The sequence below is a fragment of the Candoia aspera genome, chromosome 1, assembly GCF_035149785.1.
Source record: "Candoia aspera isolate rCanAsp1 chromosome 1, rCanAsp1.hap2, whole genome shotgun sequence".
NCBI classification, from domain to species: Eukaryota; Metazoa; Chordata; class Lepidosauria; order Squamata; family Boidae; genus Candoia; species Candoia aspera.
Genome location: NC_086153.1, coordinates 118370244 through 118384416, shown reverse-complemented (window position 1 = coordinate 118384416; position 14173 = coordinate 118370244). Strand labels below are relative to the sequence as shown.

The window sequence follows — 14173 nt, the reverse complement described above, 5'->3', positions numbered from 1 at the left end:
CTTTTTTCAGCACCATCATAACTTTGAACAGTCACTAAATGAAAGGTCATTAAGCAAGGACCACCTGTACACCCCAACATTTTACACTGGCTATGCATCCAACCTATAAGAGCAGCACTGCAGTATCAGACCAACATGTCATATACAAAGCAGTATAAAACACAATGTAATTCTTAATTTGCAGCACGAACACTCATGTTGCAATGAATACATGGAATGGGCAAGACAATTAGACAGATAATTGCTTTGTATAATTACTCTGTAATCTATATGAAAGTGTCAAGATCAGAGACACATGCATACATATTAGGGTGCATACCTTGTTTCTTAAAAAAAATCTCACAATATTTAATACATTAAAATGCTTGGTTAAAAAGAAATCCATCACCTGTGGCCTAATTTTAGTATGCTGCTAGTTTAGAAGATATGTTGGTTTATATGACCCTTTCAGTTGAAATTCTAGGGATAATGGAGTTTTTGTCGTTTTTACTATCTTGTGTGGCATCCAGGATTGTTGTTACAATATGGGTAGCTGTATGAGCATTTTAAAATAAATAAAATATATTACTAAAGTAATATCTTTTTAATAACAAGCATATATTCCATCAGTTTTATATATACAACCATACTACTTCAATACACTAGATGGCACTAACTAGTCAGATATCTTCTGCTGTACTGTTTGTAGTACTGTCTCAGGTGTCAGCAGTCCCACATACCTGAGTAAAATTGCCAACATGACTGTGTACTTTTTTGTTTTGAGTCTGAACACATAAAGATAAGAAGAAATAACTATGAGTGAAATCATATGTAATCTTTTCACTAAGGGAATTGCTTCTGTTAGGGAATCAGAAGACTGCAATTTGCCATTTTCACTGCAACTTTCTATGTGGCCCCCACATTCTCTCAGGACAAATGAAAGGACAACCCAGATCAGATCTGGTGGAAAGACAGATAAATGCTGGCTTCAGGAGAAGAAGGACAAGATGTATGCTTATACTCTTGATTTCATATCCAGAATGCTCAGGTTGATACTTATCCACAAATGATTAAACTCAAGGCTTCAGTTTTATCAAAATTAGCCTACTGAAGGTTAACTGACCTCTCTTTTCTGAATGTTTGTTCCCATCCATCCATTTTCCCTTAAAAGCTTCACCATCCTGGGTAACAAACATAATTTCATTCCTATTTAGAAAAATATCAGACATATACACTTGTCGGCCATAGACCCATCGGCACTGCTTCATTGGACTGTTGGCAGATTTCCAGCACAACACCTAAAACATAATATAGGAGGAAGGGAAAGAAAAATATGTCTACATCAGTTGCACTCTATATCTTGATTAAGTGCTTCATTCTGCATTTATTATTTCCTGTACTGAGAAGTCAATAGAGCCTATTTTACGTACTTGAGAAAACTAACTGTGAATTTGGTCTCTATGATTCTGTTGATGCAACTATACATAATCTTAAACCAATTCAAAAAGGAAATTTTCAGTGTTAGAAAGGGTGGGGGAGCACAATTAGCTTTTCTGATCAGCAGTTTACCCACCCGGGTATGCTGTCCAGGTATAGCAATGCAGTGGGAAGAGGGAGAGAGACAACTTACTCTTCCAGCTTGATCCAGTGCAAGAATATAAATCCTCAGACCTCCATTTTCTTTAAGATGTTGAGGATTCACTCGGTAATCCAAATGCCCTCCACTTACCAGAACCTTTTTTAGATTTAATTGCCTAAACAAGAGCACAAAAGCATTTATGCAGATGTAAACAAATAAAAATAACAATATAAAAAGAAATCTCTTTGTAGTTGAAAAAGTGAGTTTTAAATGAAAGAACCGTAGTGTTGATATACAGGCGTGACCGGAGCCCAATGAGTAAGCAAAGAGAACAGCAGACGGTAACCCTTCTCACTGCTGTAGGAATATCACATCGGTACAATGGTACTGCAATGTGACATTTTGTCCTGTTCTGTTGCTAACAATTTGCTTCACAAATCATGCAACATCTACCACATAACTAGCATTTTTTTTAAAAAAGTGAATTGTGTGTCAACAAAAACAACACAAACATTTAATTGTAAGGTATTGTCTGAAAGAATCACTGAAAAGCAACAGAAAAAAAGAAGAGCAGCATTCAAATTTCCTCACAACTCACAGGGAGAGTTAGGAAGCAGACTGGCTTAAATCCTTAACCGTGGAGACAACAAGTGGGTTAAAACACTTAAAATCTGGATAAGGCCCTTTTGAGTTGAAATGTCAACACAAACACAATAAATCATCTTAATAAACCATAATCCTTTCAGCTTTCTTTATACTCAATAAATAATAATGACCTATTATATGAGTTGTATGAATCAAATTGTAAGGATTACTGACAAGAGTGCGCGCAAAGTTCCCTGGGCACCTGAAAACAGAAAGCTAAGCATTATTTTTACAAAAGCATTGTAGTTCCAGATTCAAGTAAACTGGAAAGAATTTGATGATAATGATTCAAATTATAGTCACAATCTAGGTAATCAAAATTTGAGAAATCCAGAAAGCCATATAGTATCAATTTATAATTAAAAGAAAGGATTATCATAGATTTGTATTGAAACATTTGTAGAATTTCCAATTTCATTTTTACAATAACTTAAGCTAAACAAAATACAATTTACATTATCTAGCACTATCAGCATTTAGAGCAGGGTATATAACATTTTCCAGATGGAGGGCCACACTTGACTTCTCAGTGGCATACTGGGAGCTGTACTCCAAAAAAAAAACCCAAGGCCTGGAAAAAGCTAAGCTTTTTTTTTTTTATATTTAAATTTAACCAAAATTAAATATAGTCAATATGATTACATGCAGCTGACAACGTGAGATTACAATTCATACAAAAAAATGGTAAAACACATTCTTCAGGCAGAATGGATCCCATCAGCCAGCCTGTTCCAGGAGAAGCCTCCACTAGTACCCAACTATTGTCAAGTGAGGTAGGCTAAAGCTCAGAGGGACTAAGCCCCATCCAGATTTCATTTCAGAAGATGCTTAGGATTAAGCTTCTCCATACAGTGTTTGCATATTAACTGATGACATCTTGATCTGAATGTATGATTACAACCTCTGAATTATTATTTGATTTTTAGATTTATTTTAATGCTGTTTACCATGGATGTTTTGATCTCGATTTAACAATGGACATTTTATATATATAAAATGTTGTCAACCACCAGGAGTCTTATGGGATTTAGTGGTATACTAGCTGACTGACTGACTGGTGGACTAATGAAATGAATAAATGAATATAGGCATATACTGTATATTCCATTTGATTCTCTGCACAACACAGACTTCCTCTGCAAACAATGAGTGCTGCTGCATACTAACTTTCAAATAAAACTCAGTAAGACCAACATCATTTTGTCACAGTTACTCTCACAGGTTTCAAAGAAGGTAAGAAAAGCTGAATAAGTGGGAAGGAGAATTTCATGTGTAGTATGAGTAAATAAAGGGTGAGTAATTGGAGAGTGTGGGGGTGGTCTCTAGGAAAATACGTCAGGCTACTTGCCTGCAGTGGGCGAATCCACCCACAGCTGTCTCATGGCTACCCAAAGTCAATTCAACCTTTGGCCAGAATTGTTTCCCCAGCCCTGCGACAGAATTTTGAAACTGAAAGCAGCAGAATGTTTTACTGTCAGTGATTTATATTTTAACTCTACGGCACCATAATTCACTTTTAATGTGCAAAATTTCATTATTATTATAAAATTTCAATATTAATTTGTAACACTTTAAAAACTAAAAAAAGGATGCTATAATGGGATATCATAAATGGCCCCCATTTAAGGTGCTACCACACTGCTTTAACAGACTAACATAGGTACTGTTCAGAAAATGTTAAAATACTGTTTGTTTCACTGAAGTTCTTTTTCCGGAAAAAATGTTCAAAAGTTGGATTATCTAAAGGATTTCTATTTTGACAAACTAAATTGGCTTTATCTTCTCTTGTGTTCCTGCAGTACTGTAAGAAACAACAGGTTGCATACAGGCCAGTTCTACATGCAGAACTCTATTTCACACAACGAACACAACAGTCTGGGCAAAGACTTGTACATCTATATAATCAAGCAAGCAGTATTAGTCCTTCCACATGCAACCTTCTGCACCACAGCTCAAATGGCCTACGATTAGATGTCAGCCAGATGGGTATGCTCAAACCAGAAGATTTTGCAAAAAAACACAGCCTTTCAATTTGTTGACATAGTTAAAAAAAACCTCAGGAATAGAAGCTTACAGATTTCTCTGAAAAAAAATCCACTCACTTGGAAGCAATCTTCTTGCACTGATAGTCACTAAGCAAATAGATGTCTCCTTTTTCAGTAACACAAACTGTGGCACCATCACTTGCAGTGACAAAGGACATATTGATGTCCTTGTGATGTAGAGCAGAGACTTGGCGAGGAGAAGTTACACACTTCTCTCCATTAGGATCTAGCAAGTATCCTACAATGTAAGAGAATACCCTAAATGTCAAGTTTTTCAGATCCATAATTACTTGGCATTTAAGCACAATTCTTTTCTTATTAAGAAAGGCTGAAATAAGTGTTTCCATTCACCCACTTGCACAATAAAAATGCCTAGAGGATCAAAAAGTAATTTTAAACATATGCCAATATATGAAGCAGCCTTATACTGAGTTAGTCCACTATCCCACCAAACTCGGCACTTATTTTTTCTGATCAGTAACAATGTTCCAGGGTCTTCCTGCCAAAGACAGATTATTTGTAATGAAGACCATATTAAAATAGAACATTGGAAAAGTTTACGGAATTCTGGATTACAGCATGGAAAGATGGTCACAAAATCTGTTTATTAACTGAATAATTGCACAATAGTCTGCTTAATATATCACTAAAAGCCAGCCTTATAGGGAGGATCAAATTGTATTAAAACATTTTACAAACAAAACTTTACTGCTAATATGGTCAATATGTTTACCTTTACCTGGAGCACATTTATTTGAAAGGAATCTTACAGCTATATGGATTCATACAGTTCATAATGCAACCTTTACCAGTCTGAATCCATTGTCAAATCTACAGACTAAACCCACATGCTCTTTCAAGAAACCTTGTAAGTTTTTCTAAAATTTGTACCTATGCTCCATGGATTATGTAGCTCCTAAATTGAAAATGCTGAAGTTCAATTTTATTTAATTACAAAATTCTGTATGCAACATTAAGGGTATTTACATTCTGGGAATTAAGATGGGAGGAATTGTTAGAATAATCCTTCCTTTTGTGGGGGTGGGCAGGCATGCACATTCTGCAGGCAAAATACATAAAGAGGGCTAGACAGTAACCAAAATCAAATAACTAAGAGGAAAACTCCAATATGAAAAAATCAGCAATTTCCCAAGAGCATAGTTAGTTTCAGTCATTAACAGCATTGCTTAAAATACATTTCAACTGAGACATCTTATTAGCGATACAGCAAGTAGATTCTAAAAAGAACAGCAAGGTTTAAGAGATTTTCCCCCAAACACTCAAATATTTTAATTACATCTCACCTAACTGTCCACCATTCAGTCCCATTGTATAGACTGCTTCTTTGGTCCACAGTACTGAATGGAACCTGCCTGCAGCCACACCAATCACTGTCCTTCCTTTAAGATTTTTTGCTTGAACCTGTATACAAAAGCCCAGACATACATACAGGTGTAATGAATCAAATTAGCTTAGCCATGCATCTAAAGAACATGAAGACAAGGGCATTTTAATTCATAAATGCAAAAACTAAGAACACATTATTAGACCAACCACTGACAAAAGAAATGTGAACACTGCAATAGTGACACCACAACTCTGGAATTCCCTTCTCAGGGAAAGTTGCCAAGCAATCTCTTTTTAGCTTTAGATGTCAGAGAGAAACATTTTTCATCCAACAGGCTTGGACATCTTTCAGTGACCTTGAAGAACTCTAATTGTTAAAGACAGCTTTCACAAGTGCTTGCAACATTCCCTCAGATTGCTATGTGCTTTAATATTTTATTGTTGTCATCTGCTTGGCTCATGCTTAGATTAAAAGCACCAAAAATGATGTTAATCACAATAAAAAGCTTGCTTAATAGGATTCTGCAAAGCACTCAAAACAGAAGCTCAGCACAGCAAAGCCTTCAAAGCAGCTTTTCCCCATTGTCTTCCTGTGTTTGTGTGTGTGTGCGCGCGCGCGTGAGCATGCATGCAGTCACTTAATTTCCCTGTCGGACCCAGTAGAAGTGCTGCCTGTGCATGCAAAAGCAACCAGGGAAAACTTTGAAGCAGCCATACCAAGCCTTCTGGGGGACACGTTGCTTCAATTTTTTTTATTTATTATTAGATTTTTATCCTGCTTCATTTTTCATCATTCAAGGCAGTGTACATACCTACTGCTCCCTCTTCCTGTAACAACCCTGTGAGGCAGGTTGGCTGAGAGTGACTGACCCAAAGTTACCCAGCTGGCTTTCAGACCTAAGGGAGGACTAGAACTCAGTCTTTTGTTTTCTAACCCAGCACCTTAACCACTACACCAATTGCCTTGAGGGCAAGTTGTCTTGTAAGCAACATTTGATAGCTGAAATTATATTTCTACAGCCCATTCATAAATCTGGGATGATAAATGTATTAAAAGAAAACTAAGTTCTAATCATTAACTGATCTATTCATAACTTTCCCTCAACTGTAGCACGAATCATAGTGATTCGAACTGTCTTGCCCATTCCACATGGGAAGGGATCATATAAGCTCCATCCACCCAAAAGGAAAGAAGGCTGGAGCCCAGAAGAAGTTCTTCTCTGTTGCTATCCCCATCCTCTGTAATAAATCTCCTCCTCCAAGATCCAAAGAGTCCCCATGCAGGTAGTCCTCACTTACTGACCACTTGTTCAGCAACCAAAGTTATGACAGCACTGAACAAAGAGACTTATGACCGGTCCTTGAAGTTGTGGCCATCACAGCATCCCCGCAGTCACATGATTGCGATTTGGGTGCTCAGCAACCAGCATGCATTTATGATGGTCACAGCATTCCTTGGTCACGTAATCACCATTTGCGACCTTCACAGCTGGCTCCCGACAAGCAACGTCAATGGGAAAGCCAGCAGGAAGTCGCAAGTTGTGGTCATATGACATCACGCTTAATGACCCCAGCACAAACTGATGAACTGCTGTCATAAGTTGGGCATGGTTGCATTTTTCAATTTATGACTGTGTCGCTTAGCAATGGAGTTGCTAGCCCCAATAGCGGGAGATAAGTGAGGACTGTTTATATTTATTTTTATTTATTTATTTATATATCAAATTTATTCACTGCCCATCTCACTCAGAGAGCGACTACCTGTATTTGCTATCTTTAGGAAAGCGATTAAAAGTTAGCCTTTCAGATAAGATTTCAGAGATTAATATCTAGCTGCTGCATTTCATTCTAATTGCTTGTGAGTTAAATTTTAATTCTGGATTTTATATATGTATATTGTGCTGGAACATGGTTTTATTATCCTTCAACGAATAGGCTTTGTGAACTGTCTACAGTTTTTATAATAGAGCAGAATATAAATACCATAAAATAAATAATATCACACAGTACTATGGGCTCTACATCTGATATATGAAAGTGCATATATATGGCAGTATGTTCATGCCCACAGGTATGCATACATTATACATGCACATACAAATGTATAGGCAAACCTAAAGCACCTTCTTAGTAAGAAGGTTATTTTACCTGTCTGGGAACACTGCAGTTAGGAGGAGGAGGAAGTATACCAAGCTGATGAAAAGTATTGATGCCAAAGGCATACAGACATCCATCTTCTGTTAGTACAAGTGTATGATCTTTAGCTGCTGCCACTTGAGAACACTGATGAACCACCAAGCTTTCTACCAGTCTAGGAATCTAAGACAGAGAAGAAAATGTCACCTTCAATGTTTCAAGCCACATCTCTCTCAATTAGGAGGTTTGTTATCTAGAACCCAAGCAAAATCATCTTCAAAAGTAGTATTTTACGTAACATACATATTGTGTCTCCAACAGTCCTAATATCATCCTTAGTCTTTATAAATATGTCAAAGAATTGTAGGACACCCTGTAATGATACTGTTATTACAATACAAGCTTTTGTGGAGAAAAGTAAATTTCTGAATGTACTACAAAGCTCTCTTGTTTTTTTCTGTAATATAACCCATCTACACTGGAAACTGACTAAATGTCCTAATAGGGTTTTCATTATATTCTAATAAATTTGTTAATTTTAAAGTATGATTTGCTGCAAAATACTCCTCCATGGCTACCTCTCAAAACATTATCCAAGATTATTCCTTAATTCATGTTCACTACCAAATAATTTGAGAACTCGTTAATAGTGAAAAGAGTTTATTATTTGTGGAATCAATTACCAAGCCAATCTCTAACCAAACATCAAAAAAGTTTAATACAAACTACCCACTAAAATTAGAATTACAGCATCCCCTAATTTCTTCAAGAAGTGTATATGTAGGTGTATATATGGGTGTGATGACTGGAACACTCATGCATTCATTCAGTTACGACTCATAAGCTTCTGCTTATACATCTATTTTAATGAAGCACAGCATTCAGTACAGAGGCAAAAAGTTCCAAATGAAATTTCCCACACATTTCTACATTTTAAAATGACAGTAACTTCAAATCCCCCGCACTGCCCACTTAGCTACGTGCCCCTCCTTCTCGTGCCAGTAGATGGTTGTAACAGTTCTTTGTGTATACCTTGGTGCAAGGAGCAATTAGCCCAAACAAGATGATTCCCACTCCAAGCATGCTCCCCCTCCCATCAGGTTGACTCGCAGGCTGACATGGGTTGGACCACAATGGATGCAAGTACGGTAAGGTGTTCTGAGAACATCTGATCAGGGAGCATGACAATGGGTATGTACAGTAGATATATATATACATGTGTATATATATTTGCTTGTATACTGTATCTCTGTGTACATAAACAGTTTACTAGTTTACTATTAAAAAGGTATTTTAATAGTATAAGACAACCTTGTATCCTCCAACTACACTGGACTATTTCCATCATCATGGAATAACAGTCAGCATCTGATGGTTCTCAAGTTGTGGATAACAGGTTATCCATGTCTGTGTACATGACGTTCTGGTTATGCAATTAAAGTTATAATATTCATGTTTAAAGCAGACTACATTAAACAGAAACACATTTTCGGTATCTGCAAAATAGCCACTTTTTAAAAAGAAATCAGAAGCCCTGTGTATATATCCTAGTGGATCTGATACTATCTCTGAAAACCAATTATTTTTTCATAACCTAAGTTATTAGTTTTAGAATACCAAGCAAGTCTGTTCGTCACCATGCCCCAAGCGTCCTCCTTGACCATGTCCACAGGTGTAAACATGTCCCTTCTGGGAAAGGAACACAGAGTGAAATTTGCAGAGTACTACCTAAGGAGAGAGATAAAAAAAAGTGAGGACTTGAATTGCACCTAGCTAATTTTTGCAAAGTAATTTGATATTTAAATTATTTATTTATTTATTTATTTATTTATTCATTTATCTATCTATCTATCAAATTTTTATCACTGCCCATCTCCCCCCACAAGGAGGGACTCTGGGCAGTCTTTGTAATAATGCAGAAAGAAATCATGCATCAGTCTGATTTTAAATGAATATATACTAAACAAATTTAAATAAACTGCACATTCTACATTTATAATACTGGATGCCTACATACAGAACCACTTACTATTTTTACTGTATTACAGGAAAAAGTTACATAAGAAAAATAGATACTTTAAAAACAATTGTCTTTAATATTTTTCAAATGATTTTAACAAATGACACAGAAATTACCAAGGCAAGAGTATAACTTTATGCATGAATCTGAAAACCTGTAGCAACAGATCATTTCCTACATATCCACCTAAGGAAGTAAACAGTGCTCTGTAGCATGAGCTCTGCCATCTCTGGCTGTACCTTCAGATAGCCAGTGAGATGTGGAGGACTGGATTCAAGAGGCAATAAATGCCTCTTTGAGGGAGGATGAGATGCCAATCTCTCTCCTGGAGGTATGCCCTCTCTTGAAGAAGCCATCTCTCAGTTTAACCCTAGTGAACAACTACTGCCCAGTCTTTTAAGAGAAGGTTGCCGAGAGGGTAGGGAAGATCCTAAAGGAAACAGATTATCTGAACTCTTTTCAGTCAGGATTCAGGTCCAGACATGGAGCAGAAGTAGCACTGGTCACTCTGATGAATGACCTTTGCCAAAGCCCAGATGGGGGAAGTGTCCCCCTCCTAGTCTTATTGACACCACTGACCACCATATCCGCCTGCAAGGAATGGAGATTGGAGGAACTGTGTTATGGTGGATTGGCTCTACCCAAGTGGGCACTTCCTGTTAGAAATTACGGGGGAGGAGCAATTAAGCCTACAATTACTTCAATGTGAGGTGCCATAAAACCTGATCTTTTTCCCCATGTTATTTAACATCTGCTAGAAAAGGTGATCTGTTGATTCAAGGTGAAGTACCACTGGTATGCTGATACTCAGCCACAGTTATACAGAGAAGTCAGAGAACCAAACTTTATGTTTCAATGGATTCCTATGTGAACAGAAACTGGCACAGCCTATACATGATACAACATTAAATATGATCTTTCTGCAAATCTGAATGCATGTTTAAGTGCAGCTGTTTACAGATTCAAAATAAGAAAAGACTGAGTATGTGCAGATGTGGAAATTTACAGTTTGTTCCCTCCCTCCCTCCCTCCCTCCCTCCCTCCCTCCCTCCCTCCCTCCCTCCCTCCCTCCCTCCCTCCCTCCCTCCCTCCCTCCCTCCCTTCCTTCCTTCCTTCCTTCCTTCCTTCCTTCCTTCCTTCCTTCCTTCCTTCCTTCCTTCCTTCCTTCCTTCCTTCCTTCCACAAGGTTCTTAATAAGGCTGCAAAAAGTGATTGATTCATTAGGCCTACTATATAACTAGCCAGGTGAAGACATTTCCACTGTTGAAAAAGTACTTTGACTTTTAACTTCTCAGGCTGTGATGGCTGTTTTGTCTAATTTTAACAACCATAAGCTCCTCTAAGCAGTTGTCTCAGCATTGTAAATAAAGATAATTCACTCTTACAAAGCAGAAAATGACTATAACACCATTAAATGTTTCCAGTTAGCAATTTCAACTATAAGCAACATTGGTAAGATTACATGAAATTGTTGAAGTCATGGCAAGATCTGGAGACCAAGAAAAATCTCTACTAGAATTACTTGAAAACTGGTCAGATATGCAAAACAGACCCCACAAATGAATGAAAATCATCTGCTGAAAAGTTTAGCTGACACTAGAATAGTTGTCCACAAGTACAGCATTGCTTATAAAACAGAATTCTATAGAAGAGAATTGTCAGAAAACCTTTCTCTGATGTCTTCACAAAAGTTATTGTTTCAAATAGGCAAAAGAAAACCTTGATAAATGTTCTAAATATATCAGTCCAAAGTGTTTTGGACTGATGAAACAAAAATTTCATCATGCGTTTCTTAGCTGCCACCACACAAGATACATTTAGGGGAGGGTGGGGAGAGAGAAGTTTTTGAAGAATATGTTTACGTGGCAGCCAGTGACACAGGAGATATTGTGTGTATGGGAGATAGAAAAGTCACAGAAGGTCTCATAACCAGGCTGACTCAGTGAGATCTACCACAACCAAGCAATGAAGGAGAAAATAAGAAGCAAATACTGATATACTGCACAAGTGATCTAACCCTCTGCCCTAAAAAATGTACTTCACACATGCACAAAGAAACCTGCCCATCCTTTCACACACAACAAAAAACAAGCCAAATCTGCAGATATGCTAAAAAAGCCTGTACAAATATACTGGGGTCTCTACCAGTCACAGATACCAGAACTACAGATAATGAGTCCATAGATAACAAGAGGACAAGTACTTATTTTTTAGGAGACTGTATCTGATCATAATGCTAGCATATTCAATGTGCATATAATTCAATGGAGTTTTGTTAGAATTCAAAAGAGAAAATTTCACCCCAACCAAAAAAATGAGGGGACTGGTAAAAACAAAGTTGAAAAGTAAAGTCAAGAGGATCAAGTCTTCCCAGGATGCTTGAAGCTTACTGAAATCTACATCAATAACTGCTTGGCTAGAATATACACCTAAGATCAAGAAAAATGCCATGAATTCCAAAAGGACAAGAAAGTGATTTATGAGCAAAATGGTAAATGTAGTTCAATGTAAGCAAGTTCAAAGCGATGCCCACTGCACAACGTATCCAAACTTCTCATATACAGTAATGGGATATGAGAGGGCAATGATTGAAGAAGAAAGGGAGTCTGGACTAAAAGACAGCTCAATCAAAGTGCCAACACACTAGGTGGCTGCTATAAAAATTCCACACTTGGAATAATTAGGGACTGACTGAAAATAAAACAGCTAAAACTCTAATACCATCAAATAAATAACAGAGAGAATACACTTGGAATACTATATACAGTACTGTATTGGTGACCACCCCTAAAAAAGGATCAATATAGAGTAATGGTTAAAGTGCTGGACAAGGACCTGGGAGACAAGTTCAGGGTCACCCTCGGCCACAGAAACTCACCGAGTGACTTTGGGCCAATCACCTCTCAGGCCAACCTATTTCAGAGGGTTGCCTTTGAGGAAAAAAATGAAGAAGGGAACGCTACCTATGCTGCCTTGAGCCCCTGGAAGGAAGGCAGGATCTAAATCTAACCAATGAAGACATTTAAAAAATATACTGCAGAGCTGAAAAAGTTGTAAAAAAACAGCTCCCACATGATGAAAGCAATTCCCATTTGAAAAAGCAACTGGGGCTTTTTACTGTAACCTGGAGCAAAGATGGGTATAAGGAGTTAAGACATTAGTATATTAAATCTCATTAAATCATGTATGATATAGAAAATGTAAACAGAGACTTTTTCCCCCCATCTTTTACCAAGGTATAACTTAGAGTCAACCATTAAAACTAAATTCAGACAGACCAATTAAAAAAAAGTACTCACCCAACAAGCAGTTAAAATGAAATTCAGTGCTACCACCAGATGGCCAGGAATTTAGATAGTTATAAAAGGGGAGGGTGGCAGTGCAAACTGCCATGATAGAAACTGTTCTTCTCTGCATTAGAAATATAAAAGTTAAAGGGTCCCCCCACCACACCATCCTTAGTGGTCTCACAGGTGCAGGACTAAAGTCAGGAAGGCATTTAGAAAAAAATACTAGCCTGTAAGCTGGCACATCTGCTTTTTGAAACTAGGTATGTAAGTGACAGCGCAGGTAAGCTGTTATGAGGGAGGTTGCTCTGTTCTGCTCTGCTTATTTACTATTTAGTCTACTATTTTATACTGCAATAAAATTCATTTAACTGGAATCTTAGCTCCATTTGTATTGAGAATGGTTACTACCCTACCGCAACCTCCTGTAGGGAGTAGATCAATTCATGGAAGATGAGCTTTAATGGGTACTATTTATTTTATTTATTTGTTTGTTTGTCAAATTTTATTACCGCCCATCTCCCCCCCCAAAGGAGTAACCATCATTACTATTTGCTTCCTTTGGAATTACAGGCAGTATGCTTAAAATACCAGCTACTTAACTACTGAGCAGATGTTGGAGCTCCTAAATACATCTGGTTGGTCACTGTGCAATACAGAATGCAAAACTACAAGGGCTCTTATTGTGTTTTCACATAGCCCAATCCCAACCAAGTTATGACAACTGCTAACAGAGCCAAAAAGCACTTAGCTGGCTTGTCCATTTTCAACTTTTTCCCCTTGTCCACAAACACAATGGAAATAAAAGTCTTCATTTCTTGGTAAGTATGGATTAGATGAAAATTATCAGCAAAGCCTTACATCTTAAAAATTCTAAGACAATGATTGAAATATTAAGATACAAAGGATCAACTTTAGATCTCAGGGTGAAGTTAATTAACATTAAGAGACAGCTTTATGAGATGAGCAGTCATCTCATTGAACTTATCCAATGTTCAGTTGGTTGCCAGCATGTAAGTTTCTCACATTTTTCAAAGTGCTATGTTTATATCATAATCTGCAAATAAGGCTTTTATATTTAAGAATGCACCAAGTGAAAGACTGGATATAGATTCCATTTCAATGATTTGTAAAA

At 37.2% G+C, this 14173-nt stretch overlaps 1 protein-coding gene across 1 annotated transcript in view; it reads right to left on the bottom strand.

Moving 5' to 3' along the window:
- The window catches only part of IBTK (inhibitor of Bruton tyrosine kinase), a 56736-nt gene that overhangs the window by 23987 nt on the left and 18576 nt on the right, over window positions 1–14173 (bottom strand). The window contains exons 5-10 of the mRNA XM_063312677.1: window positions 9349–9459; window positions 7744–7914; window positions 5553–5670; window positions 4306–4486; window positions 1610–1733; window positions 1103–1277 (exon numbers count right to left, since the gene is read on the bottom strand). Of these exons, the coding sequence (XP_063168747.1) occupies window positions 1103–1277; window positions 1610–1733; window positions 4306–4486; window positions 5553–5670; window positions 7744–7914; window positions 9349–9459 (880 nt within the window). The remainder of the gene's footprint in view (window positions 1–1102; window positions 1278–1609; window positions 1734–4305; window positions 4487–5552; window positions 5671–7743; window positions 7915–9348; window positions 9460–14173) is intronic.